This window comes from Phacochoerus africanus, chromosome X, assembly GCF_016906955.1.
Source record: "Phacochoerus africanus isolate WHEZ1 chromosome X, ROS_Pafr_v1, whole genome shotgun sequence".
Taxonomy (NCBI): domain Eukaryota; kingdom Metazoa; phylum Chordata; class Mammalia; order Artiodactyla; family Suidae; genus Phacochoerus; species Phacochoerus africanus.
This window is the reverse complement of record NC_062560.1, coordinates 55278989-55299675: the sequence shown is the minus strand read 5'-3', so window position 1 is coordinate 55299675 and position 20687 is coordinate 55278989. Positions and strand designations below refer to the sequence as shown.

The following is a 20687-nucleotide window of genomic DNA, read 5'->3' as shown; positions in this document are numbered from 1 at the left end:
TCTCAGTAAAGTGAGTATAGAGGGAACAAAATTTAACATAATACAGGACATAAATAATAAACCTGCAGCCAACATCACCCTCAATGATGAAAATCTAAAAGCACTTTTTTTAAGATCAGGGACAAGACAAGGATGCCCACTTGCCAGTTTTATTCATCATAGCATTGGAAGTCCTAGCTATAGAAATCAGGCAAGAAAATGAAATAAAAGTAATCCAAATTGGAAAGAAGTAAAATGGTCACCATTTGCAGATGACATGATACTATTTATAGAAAATCCTAAAGAAACCACCAAAAAACCTACTAGTAGAACTAAAAATTAACTCATTCTGTTTTCTTGTTTACACTAATAGTGAAATATCAGTAAGAGAAATTAAGAAAACAACACCATTTATAATTGCATCATAAAGAATGAAATACTAGGATTAAATCTAATCAGTGAGGTAAAAGACCTGTACTCAGAAAACAATAAGACATTGATGAAAGCAACTGAAGATGATACAAACAAATGGCAAAATATATTATGATCATGGATTGAAAGAATTAGTATTTTTAAAATTACCATACTACCCAAGGTAGCCTACAGATTCAATGTATTTCTTATCAAAATACCAATGGCATTTTTTGCAGATATTAAAATAATAATTATAAAAATTGTATGACCCCAAATAGCCAGAACAACCTCGAGATGGAAGACCAAAGGTAGAGTTATCATGCTCCATTATTTCAAACTTTACTACAAAACTACGGTAGCCAACAGTAGGGTACTGGCATGAAAAAAACACATGGGTCAACGGAATAGAAGAGAGAGCCTATAAATAAACCCAGTTTACAAGGTGAATTAATCTATGACAATGAAGTAAGAATATATAGTGGGGAAAAGACAGCCTCTTCAATAAATATTGTTTGGAAAACTGTACAGCTACATCAAAAGGAATCAATATGGAGTACTTTCTCACAGTATATACAACATAAACTCAGAATGGAATAAAGAGTTAAATACAAGACCCGAAACCTTAAAACTCTCAGAAAAGACAAAGGCAGTATGCTCTTTGACTTTGGCCATAGCGTATTTTTTTTTGATATGTTTCCTCAGGCAAGGGAAACCAAAGCAAAAGTAAATACATAAGATGACATCCAACCAAAAAGCTTTTCCACAGTGAAGGAAACTATCGACAAAATGAAATGGCTGCCTACTCAATGGGAGAATGTATTTGCAAATTATATCTGATAAGGAGATAATATCCAAAATACATAAAAATTCATGCAACTCACCCTCAAAAGAGTAAACAGCTGCATTTTAATATGTGCAGAGAACATGAGTAGAAATTTTTCCAAGTAAGATGCTTAGTGTCACTAATCATTAGGAAAATGCAAATCAAAACCACAGTGAGATATTGCTTCACATATTTTAGAATGGCAATTATCAAAAAGACAACAAATAACAAATGTTCTGAGAATAGAATATGGGACATCCTTGCACTGTTGGTAGGATTGTAAATTACACAGCCACTATGGAAAACAAAATGGAGTTATTTAAATAAATTATAATAGAACTTTTACATGATCCAGCTATTTCACTTTGGGGTATTTTTCCAAAGAAACATAAACGCTAATTCAAAAAGATATACAAACTCTAATGTTCATTACAGCATTGTTTATAATATCCAAGATATGGAAGCAACTTAAATGTCTACCAATAAATAAATGGATAAAGAAAATATGATGTATATATAAGCAATGGATTATTACTCAGTCATAAAAAGGAAATATTGCCATTTGCAACAACGTGGATAGATATAGAGGGTATTATGCTAAGTGAAATAAGTCAGATAAAGACAACTACTATATGTTCTCACTTATTTATGGAATCTAAAAAGCTAAACAAAGAAACAAAACAAAATACAAACAGACTCATAGAGAACAGAGCGATGGTAGCCAGAAGGGAGGGAGGAGTTTGGTGGATGAACTAGTCATTAAAAAGTACAAACCTCCAGTTATATAATAAACAAGTCATAGGGATGTTATATATAGCATAAGGAATATGGTCAATAACATCGTAACAGCTTTGTATGGGGACAGATGTACATCTCGATGTACGATCATGATCATTTCATAATGTATGCAAATGTCAAATCATTGCACAGTACACTGAAACTAATATAACATTGTACATCAACTGTATCTCAATAAAGGATAAAGAAATAAAGAATTCTGTCTGTCAAAAGGCCCTCCTACTGTAGCATGGAATTATGGTTCTGAAAAAACTAGCAAATTGGGCAAACGTTGTTGACAGTGCATGCAGCAGCTTCTTGGGCTGACTTGACTGATACTTTTCCTTCTTCACTTTCCTTTTCTGAAATCCTTCAAGAAGATACAGATACCTCCTAAAACACCTGACAATTAATTGCATCAAACGAATTGATAATTTAATATAAATATCTCATATTTTCTACAAAGGAATACACATTAACACAAATGAACTTATATCAATTTTTTTAATATAATTTCTGATTTTCCTTAAGGCAGAAAAGTGTGGTTCTGGACCTTTGGGAAGAGGTTATCATATCAGTAACATACTGAATGTCTCATAGCTTAAGGAAGGTGATCTTGGATTGGACACAGGCATTAGCAGTGGCCTTAGCTTCTGATTCAAAAATGTATTTTCTTCTGATATGTGTGTCTCTCTTGTAGGTCTTAATTAAATAATTTATTTTGTGCTCATCAGATACCTCCTAAAGTATATGCTCAATCATAATTCTTGCACATTAAGAAGGGAGGCAAACAACTGGGGACATGTCCAGAGGGGGGTGAGCAGATTGAAGAGGACAATTTACCTGAAGCCCCATGAAGACTGATTGAAGGAAATAAAACTATTTGGCCCAGAGAAGACTCAGAGGGACTTACTTTCTGTCTTTGAACCTTTGAAGTGCTGTCACAAGTCAGATGGTGCAGTCTATGTCACTTCCAGGGGCCAGAGCTAGAACCCATATGTGGAAAGCACAGGGAAATAGATTCTTCTTAACACAGGAAGAAATTTCTGACAGTTAGGGATGACCATAGTTGGAATGGTTAATGAGTTAATGAGTGAGGGAGCACCCTCATTACTGGAAGTGTTCAAGTAGAGACTGAACAGCCACCTAGATGTAATACCATAGACTAATTAAACCTTCAAGTGGAAAGGGATCAGCCAGAGCGCTATTTCCCAATAACTGGCTCTTAGCTGACTGAGGCAGGTTTTAACTTCTTCAAGCCTGTTCCCTCTCTCTCTCCCTTCCACATGAGAGAAGTTGCATCTCAATTCTTTTGCTTTTCAATTCATGTCCCTCACTTCAGGATTTATGTTAGAGAGTTCACTGTTCTGAAGTCTAGTTTCAATTGGGAAATATTTGGTCATATGACCTTAAAGGTCTCTGTCAACGCAGCCAGCAAGTTAGCAGACCATCAGTATTATATTTTCTTATCCCTTCATTTTACAATTAGAAAAAAAATGAATGATTAGAGAATAAAGTGACACCTTCTGGGTAGGTTCAGGTGTCCCTTAAAGTCCATACTTTGTAATGTTGTTCTTATCTTGGCCCTTCCTGGGTTCTCACATACCAGTGATTCTTAAAACTTTACGTGCACATGAATCACCTAGAGATCTTATTAAAATTCAGCATCTAATTCAATAGATGTCATGTGTAAAATTCTATATTCTTAACACATTTACCAGAGATGCCAATGCTTCTGGTTTTCTCCTTCTATATATATCATATATCATTGTGTAAGTTTAAGGTTTACAGGGTTTGATTTGGTACACATATATTGCAGTTTAATTGCCATGGTAGCATTAGCTAACACTTCCATCAGGTTACATAATTACCATTTCCCTTTATGGTAACTACATTTAAGATCTAGTCTCTCAGCAACTTTCAAGTATATGTTACAGTATTGTTAACTATAATAACAATGTTATGCACTAGATCCTCAGAACTTATTCATCTTCTAACAACAAATCTGTACACTTTGACCAACATGTCTCCAATTCTCCTTCATCCTAAGGCCCTGGCATTCCACTTTGTTTCTATGAGTTAGACTTTTTATAATTCTACATGAAAGTGAGATAATACAATATATGCATTTCTCTGTCTGACATCTCACTTAGCATAATACCATCAATGTCCATTCATGTTGTCACCAATGGCAAGATTTCCTTCTTTCTCGTGGTTGAATAATATCCCATTGTATAAGTATACTACATCTTCTTCATGCATTCATCTGTTTATGAACACTTAGTTTGTTTCCATATCTTGGCCATTGTGACTAATACTACAATAAACATGGGATTACAGATATCTCTTTGCTATCCTATTCTCATTTTTTTTTCAAATATATACCCAGAAGTAGGACTGTTAGATCACACAGTGGTTCTATTTTTAATTTTTCTGAGGAACCTCCATACTGTTTTCCATAGTGACTGAACAAATTTACATTCCCACCAACAGTGCATAATTTCCCCTTTCTCCTGCATCCTCACCAGCCATTACTATCGCCTATCTTTTTTGTTGATAGCTAGTCTAACAGGTGTGAGGCGATAGTGCATTATGGTTTTGATTTGAATTTTCTTGATGATTAGTGATGATGAGCACTAACCCTAACCCTAACCCTAACCCTAACCCTAACCCTACATGTTGGTCTCCTGCCTGTCTTCTTTAGAAAAATATCTGTTCAATTCATTACCCATTTTTAATTAGATTGCTTAAGTCTTTTGTTATTGAGTTGTATGAGCTCTTTATATATTTTGGAAGTTAACCTCTTATCAGATATTTGATTTTCAAATATTGTCTCCCATTCCAAGTGTCACATTTTCATTTTACTGATGGTTTCTTTTGCTGTGTGCGGAAGCTTTATAATTTTACATAATCCCACTGATTAATTTTTTTGCTGTTGTGTTTGTATATATTGCTTGTGCTTTTGATATCATATCCAAAAAATCATTTCCAAAACTATTGTCATGGATATTTTTACCTATGTTTTTTTCTAGGGGTTTTATGGTTTCATGTCTTGCATTTTAAATTTAATATATTTCATGTGAATTTTTTTGAGTGGTGAAGGATAGGGGACTAATTTCATTCTTCTGCATGTAGTTATCCATTTTCCCAGCACCATTTATTGAACAGACTATCATTCCCTAATGAATATTTCTGTAAATAAATTATATGCTCCCTTCTCCTTCTGAAACTAATTCTTTGATGAAAACCTAGGTTTTCTTTGTTTCTTTTCATTCTTTTCCTTTGATCTCCTCTAACTAGGTTTTTTCAAAGTTCCTATTCTGTAACTCACTTCTTTTTTTTTTTGTCTGTTCTATTTCACTGCTGATGCTTTATATTACATTGAATTTATTAATTGGATTCTTCAGCTCCAGAATTTCTATTCAATTCTTGTTATTTCTCTTTGTTAAATATTTTATTTTGTTTGTGTATTGTTTTCCTTATCTTGCCAAATAGTTCTGTGTTTTCTTATAGGCCATTTAGCTTTCTTAAAACAGATATCTTGAATTCTTTATCAGATACATCAGAGATCTCCCTGTCATTGGATTTTTTTTAACCCGGGGATTATTGATTGTGACATTTTGGTGATGTCATGTTTCCTCATTTCTTCAAGTTCCTTGGAGTTTTTCATTGCAGTTTTTGCATTTGAAGTAGCAGTGACCTCCTCCTATTATTACTAGCTGCTTTCAGATATGAGATCCCTGTTTTATATTCTGAGATTTCTCTATCCTTTTATAAATGTCCTGTTCCATGCTTCTTGCTCCCTTCTGTGGAAGCATTCTGTTTTTTGTTTGTTTTGTTTTGCTTGCTTTTTAGGGCCCCACCAGCAGCCTATGTATGTTCCCAGGCTAGGGGTTGAATCAGAGCTACAACTGCTGGCCTATGCCACAACCACAGCAATGCAGGATCCAAACCACATCTGCAATGTACACCAGCAATGCTGGATCCCAGACCCACTAAGCAAGGCCAGGGATTGAACCCCCATCCTCATGCATACTAGTTGGATACATTTCCAATGCACCACAATGGGATCTCCCAAGAATTCTTAAGCTTGTGTGTCTCCTCTTGATCTTAAATGCACTAGGCTTGCTGCTGGAAACCTTTCTTTTGTTTTCCTGAAAGTAGCACTATGGCCTCCTTCCCATCTACCCAAGCTTGCTCTCACTGCCACCCTCAAGAGCACACACAATGATTCAGCCACAGAATAGAGGTATGGATTTGGCACTGGGGCATTTGGAGTACCCACAGGCCAGGTGAGGGGATCCTCAGATGAGAGGTTTTTCCATTGGCTCAAACTTCCTGTTGGAGTCCATAAAACGGTCAACAAGAATTGTGTCCCTTTAATGCCCTCTGGTATTCTTAACTGCCTATATTCCAATCACCTCCTTCCCAGTCTTGGAGGGCCTGCTTAAATACTCTGGATTCCTTGGGAGAGAAATGGGTATATTTAATAGTGTTCCACACAGCTTGGAAACTCACTAACTATTCTACTTTTCCTCTGTTGAAGAAATTGCCAACCTCTTCAGCTCTAAGCTTTGTAGCCTTGAGGGGAAAGCTGATGCTGGCAAATTTTCTTTTACCCATTACAACGCATCCAAACTCATTTTTTTTTTGGTTTTGGCTTTTTAGTGTTCTTTTTGTTTACTCCAGCAGGGTGCTAAAATTTCTTCTCTGTAAACCTGGATTTCTACAAAATCTTTCTTATCTGTGGGTGTTTACCTAAGTCCACGTTTTTCAGATGTTCCCAGGCCGTGACCAAGAGGGGCTGAAACCAATCGACAGGATTCTGCTGATTTCCTAGCCCTTATCAAGGTCTGCCTGCCTATTTTTAGATGCACAGGTGGGAAGACTTCTCCTGGGTCCCTTGGTATATGCAGGATCCCACAACTCCCACAAAGACAGTTTTGTTTATGGATGAATGCTAAATTTTAGTTATTAAAAAAGAGACAAATGAAGAACATCTTATGCTGGCATAATGCTGATGTCACTCCTCTCTGACCACATTTTAAATAACAAAACTCAGCAACATTTCCCATATCTGGATATAAATTAGAAATACCTGGTGGATTCTCAAAAAACTGATATGTTTTACCCACTCTTTGAAACACTGATTCATTCGTATGTAGACTGGGGCATGAGGACCAGTGTATGTGTGTATTTATTTATTTTAAGTTTCCCAGGTATTTCCAATGTGTAGCCATTGTTGAGAATGATTGCTCTTGTTCCTTGGACTAGACCAGCACTTTCCAAATAAAATTTTTATGATGATTAAAATGTTATTTAATCTACACTGTTCAATAGAATAGTCACTCATATGGCCATGGAACCTAGAAATGGAGCTAGTGTGAGTGAGGAATTGAGTTTTTAATTTCAACTAATTTTAATTAAAGTTTGCATAGCTACATATGGCTAGTCGTTATTGTATTGAATAGTGCAACTATAGACTTTAAAGGGAGTTCCCGTTGTGGTTAAACAGGTTTAGAACCCAACATAGTGTCCATGAGGATGTGGGTTCGATCCCTGGCCTCACTCAGTGGGTTAAGGATCTGGCATTAGCCACAAGCTGCAGCATAGGTCACAGATGTGGCTCATATCTGGTGTTGCTGTGGCTGTGGCATAGGCGAGCAGCTGCAGCTCTGATTCAACCCCTAGCCATGGGAATTGGAAGCCCTAAAAGAAAAAAAAGCCATCCTCTTTCCCAAGGACCTTGGCATATACTGTTTCCTCTCATCTCTGCCTTTCCTAAAGTATATATTAGTTTTGTATTTCTGCATGCTACTGTATATGGCCCAGTTAGCATCTGACCAGGAATAATTGGGACAACAAAAACAGTTGCTATATAATTTGAGATTCTTCTGGTTAAATATGAAAGGAAATTTTGCTCAAATTGACTGAAAATGTGAAATTATCTCATATAACTAAAAAGTCCAGAGATAGGGCTAGCCCTATATTCAGGTTAGGCTTTGTCTGGTAACTCAGCAATATCAAGAGGTACTGATTTTTCTCCCTCAATTCTACCTATATTCCATGATGCTGGCTTCAGACTAAGGCAAGCTCCCCAAGACGGCTTCCAACACCTTCAAGGGTTATATGCTTCAATTTTCACATTTAAAAGACAAAAGAAGGCATCTTTGTTCTAGTTTTCTCATTATATGTCTGAGATTCATTTTGATTTAACCAATTTAAATCACATAATCACATTTGAACTAATCTTTGTACATAAAGGAGAGAATGTATTGACTGATCAGCTCTTTGAGTTAAAGGTAGTAGAATCAACCTTTCTGAAATCTCATCATATGGATCCACAAAAAGAAATCAGATATTTAGGGGAAGGGGGATGCTGAGGAATGGATGTTACAAAGGTAAACAATAAGTGCCCACTACAATAAGCTATCTTTTATTGAGCATGCCCTATATGCCAAAAAACCAGACTAATGGACTGGGATATTAGGCAGATTGCTGAGGAAGTGAAAAAAAAAAGGAATGCAAAAGCAACTGAACTACTGAAACCAGAATTTGGGGTGGCGACAGGGTTTTGATACTGAGTAGTACTGTGATTTAAGGTCCAAGCAAGTCTTCCAACCAATGGCACTTGATGGGGAGTCTCCTCAGCCATGTTTGAAGTTCCCTTTTTCTTAGGTCAGTGATAGTTCCAAATATTAGGATGGTCTTGGGCCTGCAGGTAGAGGTGATATGGCTACAAAAGTAGGAGATAATTAAGCCAGTCAGACCCTAATGTTGTCCAAGACTCTTCCTCCACCACTTCCAGCTCATGGAAATCTGAGGGCTTGAGTAAGACAAAATGGAAGGAGGATGAATCAAGATTACTTTGGTTGCAAGTGACAAAAACACACTTCAAACTGGCATAAGCATAAAGGGAATTTATTGATTCAGAGACCTCAAAAGATAAAGGTTGCCTGGAATCAGGAGCTTGATGACTTCTTTAGGACCTGGCCTCTCTCTCTGCATAGTTCAATTTCATTCTCAGTCACCCCAGCTACGCCCCCAACAACTTTGGCTTATATCATATTATTCATCTATAATATAGCCTAGTGGTCAGGAGCACAAGCTCTGAAGTTCCACTGCCAAAAGATTCCCTGTTCTGCCACTTACTGTATGACACCAACAGTTACTTAATGCTTTCTAGCCTCTGTAAAGTGGGGACTACCTTCTCCATGGAGTTACAGTGACGATAAAATGAGTTAATCTACATACAGGATTTAGAATAATTGAAAATGCTCAACAAGGGATTTCTATTATTAACTTCACCCTTATATCTAATAGTTCCAATGGAAAGAAAACACTGTATTACCAATAATTTCAGCAAAAGTCCCAGGCTGATCACTTTCCAGTTCCTGAACAATTCACTGTGGCCAGGGGAACAATGAATCATGAAGAGGAGGTGTGCCTACCTGCCTGAACCACTGAAGGTGGGGGACAGAGAGATTCGCCAACAGGAAATTGGGGACACTACTACCTAAAGGAAGGAGGTGGGGCTGGACAGGTAAAACAACAAACACTCAAGAACAAAGATGCCTGTACTATGAGTGAGAAGGCAGATCCATGAGAATGAAGTGCCTCTTAAAGCAACTGCTGAAACATTCCTGTCTCCTCTCCTCACCTTAAAGCAATAATGTGATGATAGTATAGTGATAATGATGAAAATGATAATGATGAAGATGATGGAACAGGGTGCCCTAGAAAACAAACATTGTAAGAGTGAGTGCTGAGAAGCATCAGTAAGGGCTTGGAAGAGTTTTCAGAAGCAATGTGTGATTGTTCATACATAGCAGGCAGTTCTACCAGATTACCCAGATGATGGGCTATTTGACAAAGAACAGGTAACTTTGGTGGCAATCATTTGTCCCAGCTGTAAGAATTGAGTGGGAAACCTTTTGGAACATCTAAAATAAAGGCTTGTGGGCAGGATCAGGAAAATTTAAGATCCTGAAAAATACCCTAAATATTTTTCACTACCCACTAGTGCCCCTGCAGCGATTTTTCTGATGGTGCCAAGCATTAATTGCACATTGAAGGTAGGTGTTTCTTTCTGAGGTAAAGTTAATCCAGTATACTTGCTGCTTGCTTTCATAAATGCACACTATTCATTTCTGTCAGGTGCTTTTTAGTTCTCATAGTTGGCCTAAAAATCTAGAGGCCTCCCATCCTGAATTCAGTCTGCCCCTTCTACTCGCTTTGATGCAAGCTTACCTTCCATCCAGCTGCCCTAGGTGAACTTCTGTTTTCTGTCCAAACATTTCTCCACTTTTTCTTCTCTGTGTCTTTGCTCATGCTATCCCCTCTATCTGAAATTCCCTTCCCTTTGCCTCTTCTCACCTTTGACAGTTCTGTACACATCTATAACCACAGGTCAGACCCAACCTCCTACCAAAGTTTTCAGAAATTATTTGATTGTGGATAAAGTTCTCTAACCCTTGCCTTTGCATTGAGGGCCATAGGCCCTCATATTAGTAGCTACCACATTGTACTCAGTAGAGTTACTTGTGGATGAATTAATGGCCAGTTTTGTCTCTAGGGCCCACTTCACGTATAGGGCTTTCACCTTCTAGACTTAGCCCTTCCTTTTGCTCCTTGGTCTTCGGGTATCTACCCTAATCCATAGTCACTTAGTGCCTCTGTCCCAGGTTGAATTGAGAGCTTTGACAAAGCTAAGCACAACTACAATTCAGTAATAAAAAAGAATCTGAGAGCTGCTTGAGGCAGGAAATCCACTGAGTCCTCTGTTTTCTAAACTGAACCAGAGACAGAGATTTCCAAAATTGAGAGATTGTTTGGCTTGCCCTTCATAAACTCTAGGTCATCTTTTGGTCTGTGTGAAAAGGTGAATTATTCCTCAAATAGGTTTCAATACCTGAAGGAAAGTGCTTGATGGCTCTTTCTTGGATGGCCAAAAGTGGAATGGAACACTGTTTTGTGGAGGATGCTTGGTGGAAAAGGGCAGAGGAAAGATAGGATTCAGTCTTTCACAGTTCTGGGGTATTGCACTGAAGGAAGTAGTGAGGAGGAGGGGGAAAGAAAAACCCATACCACAACCAGAAATGTGGCTATTTTTATTACTAGCATTTAGTACTGGAGCTTGTTCAGTTACAGGAAATTGAACAGCAGATCCCCATGATGGGTGAAACCCCATTAGACATTAGAGCTTTCTGCCACAGACTCAGTGCCAGCAACTTTCTTGAGGAGAAAGGATGAGAGAGCTTAAAATCTACACGTTGGAAGTGGCAAGGGGGACTAAATTATGGTTGCTGGGCCCCCTGACTAGAAGAAACCTACAAGGGCTTGGTAGAAGAGATACTCTTCAAGACAGACCTGGCCTTCAGATTTTTCCTGGTGTGGTTTATTTCTGGTAGATTATAGTAAAGAGGATAAAGCAAGGATTGAAAACTGGTGATAGCTATTTTTACGTCCTGAAGTCATGACTGTTTTGCCAGCATGGTGTTTTTTAAAAATGTATTACCATGATAATTTTACAAGGGGTATGAACTATCATGTCCAAAACACCCTCTGTTGTTTTATACTGAGAGGCAGTATGTGCAATGGTTAAGAAGACTAGGGGAGTTCCTGTCCCAGCGCGGTGGAAATGAATACCACTAGGAACCATGAGATTGCAGGTTCTATCTGTGGCCTCGCTCAGTGGGTTAAGGATCCAATGTTGTTGTGAGCTATGGTGTAGTTTGCAGATGTGGCTTGGATCTGGCATTTCTGTGGTTGTGGTATGGGCTGGCAGCTGTAGCTCTAATTGAATCCCTAGCCTGGGAACCTCCATATGCCAGGAATGTGGCCCTAAAAAGCAAAAAAAAAAAAAAAAAAAAAAAGGAAGAAGAAGACTGGGGCTCTAGGCTCAAACCTCCTGTTTGTACAGCCTAGATCTGCCATCTCAAGCTATCCTTCAGTTTCTCCATCTGTATATGAGGAAGATAATAATGCCAACTCCTAAGGAGTTTGTGAGGATTTAAACAGTTAATGTGCAGTTAGTTCTCCATGGCTGTATATTCGCCATTATATTTACCTGACCCATGAAAGCACTTGAGTTGTCAACTTCTCATATAAATGAAAGAACTCTGGAGTAAGTACAAGAGCAATTCACAGAGAAAATATCATTTTACCTGGACACTAAAGAAAAGGGCAGAGGAACTAACCCAAGAAAGGGAATGGATACATGATCATGCAGGTTATGTTTGCATGACAGAGTATTCCTGAGGACTAAGACAGAAGTGTTTTCTTTGGAAATGGCAGGAGTGTGCCTGGAAAGCACAAAGATAGATTATGAAGAACTCGCTACATCCTCCCCAGCTGTTTCAGACAGTCATTTGAAATCCATTACTGTTTTTAACATAAAAATGTTAGGGTAAGACATCTTTCACTTTATCACCCAGAGCTAACCAAATATTTACTTCTCCCTTTATAATAGTAATATTAATATAATCATATCCCATTTTTGTCTTGGTTATCAGGGAGCTTATGGCCAAAAGTAAAACTCAATTAGGTTACAATCTTAATTTTTTATTTTTCTTTTCTTTGGTCCTCATTTTCTGCTTAAATTTCATTATTTTGTGTGTTATGACTTATTTAGTAAAATGTCATGAGATATTGCTATGGTTTTCAGCCATTCATTTGTGGGGGAAGTAGAATATAAAGACAATGATAAGTAAAATGTAAAGGAGTTGAACTTTATCTTTTAAACAATGGGGAAATATAGAACATTTAAATGCAGAATGACATGACTTGGTTTACACTTTCAAAAACAATTCTGACTACATTTTGAAAGATGGATTAGATAAAGGGTGAGATTGGAAATGAAGAAACCACTCAGGTGATTGTTTTAGTTATGTAGGTGTGAGAAGATGAAGGTCTGACCCTAGGTAGTAGGATGGAGAAAAGAGTCTAGAGATAGGATAAATTGGAGACAAGATAAAATTGGCATGGTGCAGTGATTGGATGTGGGGACAGAGAGAGAGGAAGAGGGCAACGAAGTAGATGGTGGTTAAAGAGTAGGCAGAATTTGGAGTTCCTTTGTGGTGCATTGGGTTAAAGATCTGGAGTTTTCACTGTAGTGGCCTGGGTTGCTACTCTGGTGAAGTTTTGATCCCTGGCCCAGGAATTTCTGCATGCTGCAGATACAGACAAAAAAAAAGTAGGCAGAATTCTAAGGTAATACCTGGAATCCTTGGCCCCTGTTTATTCTCATGATTATGTTACATTATATAGCAAGGGGAGTTTTGCAGAGTAATTAAGATTACAAATCTTTTGACTTTTAGAAAGGGAAACTGTCTAAATGGATCTAATCACACAAGCCATTTGAAAGCAGAGACTTTTCTCTAGCAGGAGGAAAAAAAAAGAAATCAGAGAGATTTGAAGTAAATAGAATTTGAATTGAGGGTGATTCTTCATTTCTGAAATGGGGGAGGTTATGTGGAAATAAGTACATAAAAGTGGCCACGAGGAGCTAAGAGTGACTCTCAGCTGACAGTCAGCAATGAAACATGGACCTCAGTCTTACAACCATAAGGAATTGAATTCTGCCAAAAACCTGAATGAGCTTAGAACTGCACTATTCCTCACAGCCTCCAGACCAGAGCTCAGTCAGGCTAACATCTTGATTTCAAATTTGTGAGGCCCTAAGCAGTGAACCCAACTAAACTTACTCAAACTTCTGACATACAAAATTTTGAGCTAATAAAAGTCTTTTATTTTGAACTGCAAAGTGATTATCCTCAGGTTATATACCTAATAAAAGATAACTCATTTGTGTATTTTGTGTATTTTGTTCACTGCTGTGTCTAGAACAGTTACTGACATATAGTAGGAGTATAACACATTTTCGAGTAAACAATTTTGTGTATTTTGTTCACTGCTGTGTCTAGAACAGTTACTGACATATAGTAGGAGTATAACACATTTTTGAGTAAACAATTTTTTTTCATGCTTTTTACTTCATTATATTGTGGTTTATTATTTCACTTGTCTTGTCCCAGTAGAATTTTATCTAAGGAGCATTTCCCCTCTTTTTTGATATTTTTATTAATTACCTATGCAATATCTGGCCTGAAGTGTGTTGGATGGATGAAAATATACTGGTAAGAGTGTTGTAGAGGGGTTTCAATCTTTAGATGGGGTTAGCTTAGACCCACACTGCCAAATATGGTAACTAATAAATACTTGTTAGTACTGAGCACTTGAAATGAGGCTTGTTTAAATTGAGATGTGTTGCAAATGTAAAAATGCACACCAGATTTTGAAGCCTTGGCATGGAACAATGTAAAAGATGCCATCAATAATATTTTTATTGATTAAGTGTTTAAATAATAATATTATGGATGTACTGGGTTAAATAAAGTATATTCTTAAAATTAAATACACCTGTGTCATTTTTTGTTTTCTTAATGTGGTTAAAATTTTAAATTACTTATATCACTAACACATTATATTTGTATTAAAAAGTGGGAGTTCCCATTGTGACTCAACAGGTTAAGAACCCAAAATAGTCTCTTGAGGATGCATGATGTTTGATCCCTGGCCTCATTCAGTGGGTTAAGGATCTGGTATTTCCACAAACTAGCATAGGTTGCAGATGCAGCTCAGATCTGGCATTGCTGAGGCTGTGGCATAGGACTCAGCTGCAGATCCCATTCGACCCCTAGCCTGGGAACTTCCGTATGCCCTGGGTATGGCTGTAAAAGGGGGGAAAACGAGATTTTTTACAATATCCATGTTTTTTTTTTCATTCTAGCAGTGTTTGTTGAGCACCTATTGTGTACCCAGCCACATCACTCTAGGCTCAAGGAGGTCATGGTCAGAGGATGGTGGAGAAGCAAACAGGCCTGGTAGGAGGTCATTACAATGTAGTCCAGCAATTGCTAGAAGGCGGACTGAGGACGTCAGGGCCAATTGCCCAAAGATTTGATTCTATTTTGTTTTAATTAATTAATTAATTAATTAATTTATTTTTTACTGGTTGTAGGGACTGTTGTTTTATTTTTATTTTGTTTTTGTAATTATTTCCCCAATACAATTTTTTTCTACTGTACAGCATGGTAACCCAGTTACACATACTCATACACATTCTATTTTCTCACATTATCATGCTCCATCATAAGTGACTAGACATAGTTCCCAGTGCCACGCAGCAGGATCTCATTGCTAATCCATTCCAAAGGCAATAGTTTGCATCCATTAACTCCAAGCTCCCAATCCACCCCACTCCCTCCCCCTCCCCCTTGGCAACCACAAGTTTAAACCATGTTTAAACTCTGACTTTTAAGGCTTGTGAGGGTGTGTAATGTGGTGGGGTGTTGAAGTGTTTCCCTGAAATTGACAGAGAAGAGGGTTCTCCACAATCACTGCTTTTGAGAACTGGTGCCAGCAGGGTCAAATAAGCACTATGGTTTGTTACTCAACCTCATTGTTTCCATTCCTGCCTTCTCTCATACAAGCTTGTCCACACACAGTAGCTAGCAACAGGCCAGATGGAATGGTTATAACTTTTTACTTCCTTTCTTAGCTTCTGCCCACCCATGTTTCTTCTGGCAGTAACAACAATGAACAGATAAATGGTCCAAAGGTAAGCTACAAATTGAGAGAGTAAAATCTAGCCACAAGCACCATAGATCATCCACACCCAGCAGAATCCCTGTTTTGGAAAATCTCTCTCTTCCAGATAAATGATTTTACACATGTAGCCAATTACCCTGGCAGAGCCCCATTCTGGGTTATCCCAGGAGAGAAAGAGAGAAATAGAAGACAAATCATCTGCACTTTAAGAGATTGTAATAAAGTTGGGAAATAAAACCAATGTGTGTGTGAAAACTTTAACAAGAACATAGAACAATAACTCTGTTAAACAAGAACCTTGTTGGGCAGAGTATGAATAAGTCCAAACAACTTATGCAGAGAGTTATTGCTCAAATTAGGGTCAGCCCTAAGTTTTGAGGCAGGCAGCGAAAACTTTGAGGAGCTAGATTTTGAAGGATGTGTGTGATTATTACAAAATCATAGATTTCCACAATTTGAAGGGCCTTAGAGACACAGTGCATTCTTCATTGCACAGATAAAGAAACTGAGGCTGAGAGAGAGAAAAATGTCATAGTAAATCATTGAAAATTGCGATTACAACCAAGATCTTCTAGTTCCCAGTCCACTACTCTTCCCTTCAGGTGTTGAGAAGGGAGGGATGGTGTTCTAGATGGAAAAAGGGCACAGAAACCCAAATTCCTGAATACTCACTCCCCATTCTGACCCTCTCCCAGCACACACACATACACACATATCTCCAAACCTGATATGGGATCTCCCTTTATTTTCCTCAAAACTTTGTTAATCTAGAAGGTATATCAGATATCACTGAATTCAAATTCCAGGTCAAACACCAACTTCTTTTTATTTAGTTAGAAATGGGCCATGTGTTGATGAATGGCCTCTCTTATGTAACCCGCCATCTCGAAAGCCTTGAGGTTGAGAGGCCCTCCTTCTGTTCCTTTTTGTCCCATCACCACAAGGTATACAGACTCGATCTGAACTACTGTAACTGCCTGGCTGCCCCGACTCTGGCCTTTGGTGCGGAGGTCCATGGTGTTGTTGCCCTCAGTGTACAGGTTGTCCCGGATCAACAAGCATTTGGTCCCTGCAAGGGTGATTCCCTGAAGAAACAACTTCTCTCTCCCTTCTCTCACCAGTAAGATCTGAATTTCTTCCTGAGTCAACTGGAACAAGTTGCCTTCAGGATAAGAAGCTAACAACCAAGGTGGAGAATTGGTGATTATTGCTGCATCACAGCACATCCCAGTCTGTAGGAAGAGGGTGATGCAGTCTTGCCAGACTTCTTCACTGATATCCCCTATGCACTGCATGATTCAAGTAAGCTGTCTCTAACAGATGAATGAAATACTTTCTAGCAAGTTGTTTTTCAAAAGAAGTTTGTTGGTAATTGGCTCAAGATGACTGAAAAGCCGAGACTGAAATAAGCTAAAAATACAGTCTATTTCTGATGGCTTTTCCCCATAAGCAAGGTGGAGGAGGTCTTGATGACTTATCTGAAGTTATGCCCCATCAGCCCTGTGCCATGACTTATCTAGCTGCCACCAGAGCAAGAATGAAGTCACAAAGGCTCTATGACTTATTAGTCATAATTGACCACATCATGGGTGACCTTTGACTTTAGATTTCTGAGGCTGTATCTCCAGCTAGTGAGATATTGGGCCAAGTACACTTACTTCCTTAGGATAGTGTGGGAAGAATACCAACCCTTAATAACAGAAAAGCCCTTAAAGTAGAACATAAGTGGCTAATAATTAAGTTGGAGGTTTGGATATAAAGCAGGACAGGTGAGATTTATGGCAGCAAATAATATCTCAGATGTCAGCTAATCTGAGACCAAAACTCTAGGTACAAAGTCAAATATCCACAGGCTCACTGATTTATGACTTTTTTTTTTGATGAACATAACAGCTTCTTGGTGATTTCCTTGCCTCCAAACTCTCCCTCTAGTTGTTATCCTCTGGCCCACACCGGCTGTGAACCTAGAATAATTCATTTTCATCTAGTCATTCAGAAAGTATTCACAGGGCATTTACTGTGCGTCAAATACTTTTCTAGGCATTGGGGTACAGAGGTGAACAGAGAAAAACCTCACTGATATGACATCATAATGGGAGAAGACAAATGTAAATAGATGATAATAGTATCCCTTTCACAGAAACTATTTTGAGTCTAATACGTCCTTCTTACATTTTTTTCTCTCTTAGTCCCAGGCTTTCTCTACTCCTGTGGGGGTCCACTCTGACATGTGACTCTTCTGCAACCTTTGGCAAGTCACCATTTGTACCTTATATTCCTCTGAAATAACACTAATTTGCCTTAGGAGGATTGAGCTTGAGGATGAGATTGAGCTTACCAAAGGAAAGAAAATAGAGTAGAGGAATGAGGACAGAAGCCATGGAAATGGATAAAGAAAGGCAAAGATGAGTTCAGAGCAAGACAGAAAAGGAACAGTAAGGGATGCGGGAAATTAGTCTGCTTTATAATAAAGGCAAAGGAAATAGAGAGTAGTATCAAAAAGGAAAGTAAATCAACAGTGTTAAAAGCTGCAGAACAAATGGAGATTGCACACTGAGCAGAACTATTGGATGCAGCAATTGGAGTTCAGGATGACAGTAAAAAAGCCAGCTGAGAGGAGTTATTAGCATGGAATGAATGCATTCTGAAGATGTGGAGGTGACGATGTCTGTAGACTATTTTTTGGGCGGTTTGGTAGTAAAAGGACCAAAAGTCATGGAATGACAGCTCAAGGGATAAATGGGTCATGGATTGAGGGAAAGATTTTAGGCTAGGGAAAAAAATAGATTACGACAAGCAAACCCTTTAACAGAAAATATTATGTACACTCAAAGGGGAAAGTAATCATTTCATAGGGGAGGTGAGACTCAAACCATAACACCATAATAGTTAGCTATAAATGATCCTAGATTGTGGTTCATTTCTCTCATTGTAACCTTGGTAAACTTAAGGCCCAGAGAGGTGACATGATTTTCCCAAGCTCACACAACAATTTGGTGGCAGACCTGAGTGTAAAACTCTCAGACTCTTCTTTTTGCCATCACAAGTCTGATTGGGAGAGCACTACTGAATGATTGCACCTCATATGTGAAGTGAAGTTATGAGGCTACTGTAATAGTCCAGACCTTAACTAGAATAATGGCAGTAGACCTCTGCTGGTTGAAAGGAGTTAGAGGAGGATATGCTCATAAACCATTTCAAAAATATTCTATGGTGACTTGCCCAAAGTCTCATAGGAAGCTTTTCAGAAATCCAGTTATCACTCTCAGGGTAGTCTGTGCTATCTCTGCAGAGTGCCATTACTGTTAACATTAGAAAATAGTGGAATGATATTGGTGCTCAGAATCCTTACAGCATCATGGTGTGTGACAAGTGTGTCAGTACTTCAGCCTGGAACTTAAGAACTCCTGGGCCAAACCTGGAGTCTGAACCATAACAGTCTTTTACTCTTATTTTTAATCTTAAGAAAATGGAAGCAGTCCTAGAAATATTTGTGATACTAATATGTCACTATTCTGCCCCCTGTTTACATCCCTAGAAGCTTTTCCCTAAAAAAAAATATGAAAAATCTCACAATCACTGGGTTTTATTTAGACCAAGTGTTCGTAGAGAGCTGGAATGTACAGTTAGCAATTTCCCCTGCTAAAGGAACGGCATTTAGAGCGGGTTCCCCAAAGAAAAGGGCATTGCCAGGAAGCAAGATGGCGGAAGCTGCCACAGACAAAGTGTCGCGATAGGAACCCCAGCGAGGATCAGGTGACTAGAGCTTGATCCAGAGCTGGGAACCCGGTGGTGACAGGCTGGATCCTGGGTTGGGCAACGAGGTAGCAAGAGTGGTGGTGGCGGCAGCAAAGGCAAACGCGCTGGCGGCCACAGCAGGCCGAGTAGCACTGAGAGATTTGAATGGCGGGAACTACGATCATGGACCATATTACGGTGCCCAAGGTAAGGGGAAGAGTTCGGCTGGGTTGGAGCCTCGGGCTCCTTCTTGGTGCTCAGACGCGAGCCCAGGCACACCCCCCCAATTCTTCTCGGGGTACTCTTTGACGCCTTCTTCCGCGCTGGACCGAGTGATCTCTCTCGGTTTATGGTTCATACCTTCTTTCAACCAAACTGAACTCTCCTCTCCTTGGGACCCACCTGCAGGCGGCTGTGAGTGCGGGAGGAGTGGTGGTCCTGTGCAAACCGTCCTCTCACTAGACGCCGGCCCCTCGCCGGGTGCTTGCCTTCCAAGTCCCTCCCTGCCCGGCAACCCCCCAGCTGTTACTCCACACACTGCTTTACTCCAGCCTTTTATACACAGGCACCACACTTCTAACAGCCTTTTATTGAGTACTCCACATGGCATCACCTCCCAGAGAGTTACTTCCTTTATCATTTCCCTACCCTCTTCTTACCTCCCTCTGCCCCTGACCTGCCCCCCAACAACTGCCTAGACCATCACAGCCCCGACCCCAGCTCCCTGGTGTGCATGTGTAGATTTGGGGCGGGGGTGGGGGTGGGGGCAAAAGTATCTGTCCAGCCCCAAGCTGGCCCATGGGAAAGGAAGGAAGGGTAGCAAAATGGAGTTGGCCCTGCTCAGCCAGGAAAAAAAACAGCCAAGACGTGGCATTACCAGTCCACCTGGCATCTGTGTATAGCTTACCCTCAGTTAGAGCCTCTTCTACTTATTTTCTTTTCAGACCCTACTCTTTCCTCTCTAACTCCTACCTCTTTCTGCTCTTAAGTCCACCTTCCTCTTGTCAAGGAAGAGTTACAACTAGTCTCAAGCTTATATTTTTCTATCTATCATAACAGATGTGGCCCAGTATGTTATAATCTAAAGAGCATGGATTTTGAAGCCAAGAGACTTGAGTTAGAATGCTGGTACCCTTATCTAGTAGTTGATGACTTTAGACAATTTGTTTAACCTTTCTGAGACTTTTGCTCCTCCTTTACCTAATGGAGGTAATGAAATTTTTCTGCTCACTTCACTGGGTGGTTGTTAGGACCAAATAAAAGGATATGTGTGGAAGCTTTTTTGTAACTTGTATCAACTGCAGGAATCACTAACTGTAAAGAGGCAAAAAGGTAGTTTACTTGG

General features: G+C 39.1%; 2 protein-coding genes across 4 annotated transcripts in view; one reads left to right on the top strand and one right to left on the bottom strand.

Moving 5' to 3' along the window:
- Window positions 1–16404: 16404 nt before the first annotated feature.
- LOC125118750 (profilin-2-like) lies at window positions 16405–17120 on the bottom strand. Its single transcript, XM_047765561.1, has one exon. The coding sequence runs from the start codon at window positions 16897–16899 to the stop codon at window positions 16438–16440; it is 462 nt and encodes a 153-aa protein (XP_047621517.1). The 5' UTR covers window positions 16900–17120; the 3' UTR covers window positions 16405–16437.
- A 2251-nt stretch (window positions 17121–19371) lies between these two features.
- The window catches only part of MTMR8 (myotubularin related protein 8), a 129549-nt gene continuing 128233 nt past the window's right edge, over window positions 19372–20687 (top strand). The window contains exon 1 of one of the 3 annotated variants that reach the window (XM_047765029.1): window positions 19372–19549. Coding sequence is in view for 2 of the 3 variants with exons in the window: in XM_047765025.1 (XP_047620981.1) it covers window positions 19508–19549 (42 nt within the window). In the remaining variant the exon portion in view is untranslated. The remainder of the gene's footprint in view (window positions 19550–20687) is intronic. The other 2 variants (XM_047765025.1, XM_047765028.1) reach the window with 2 other exon arrangements.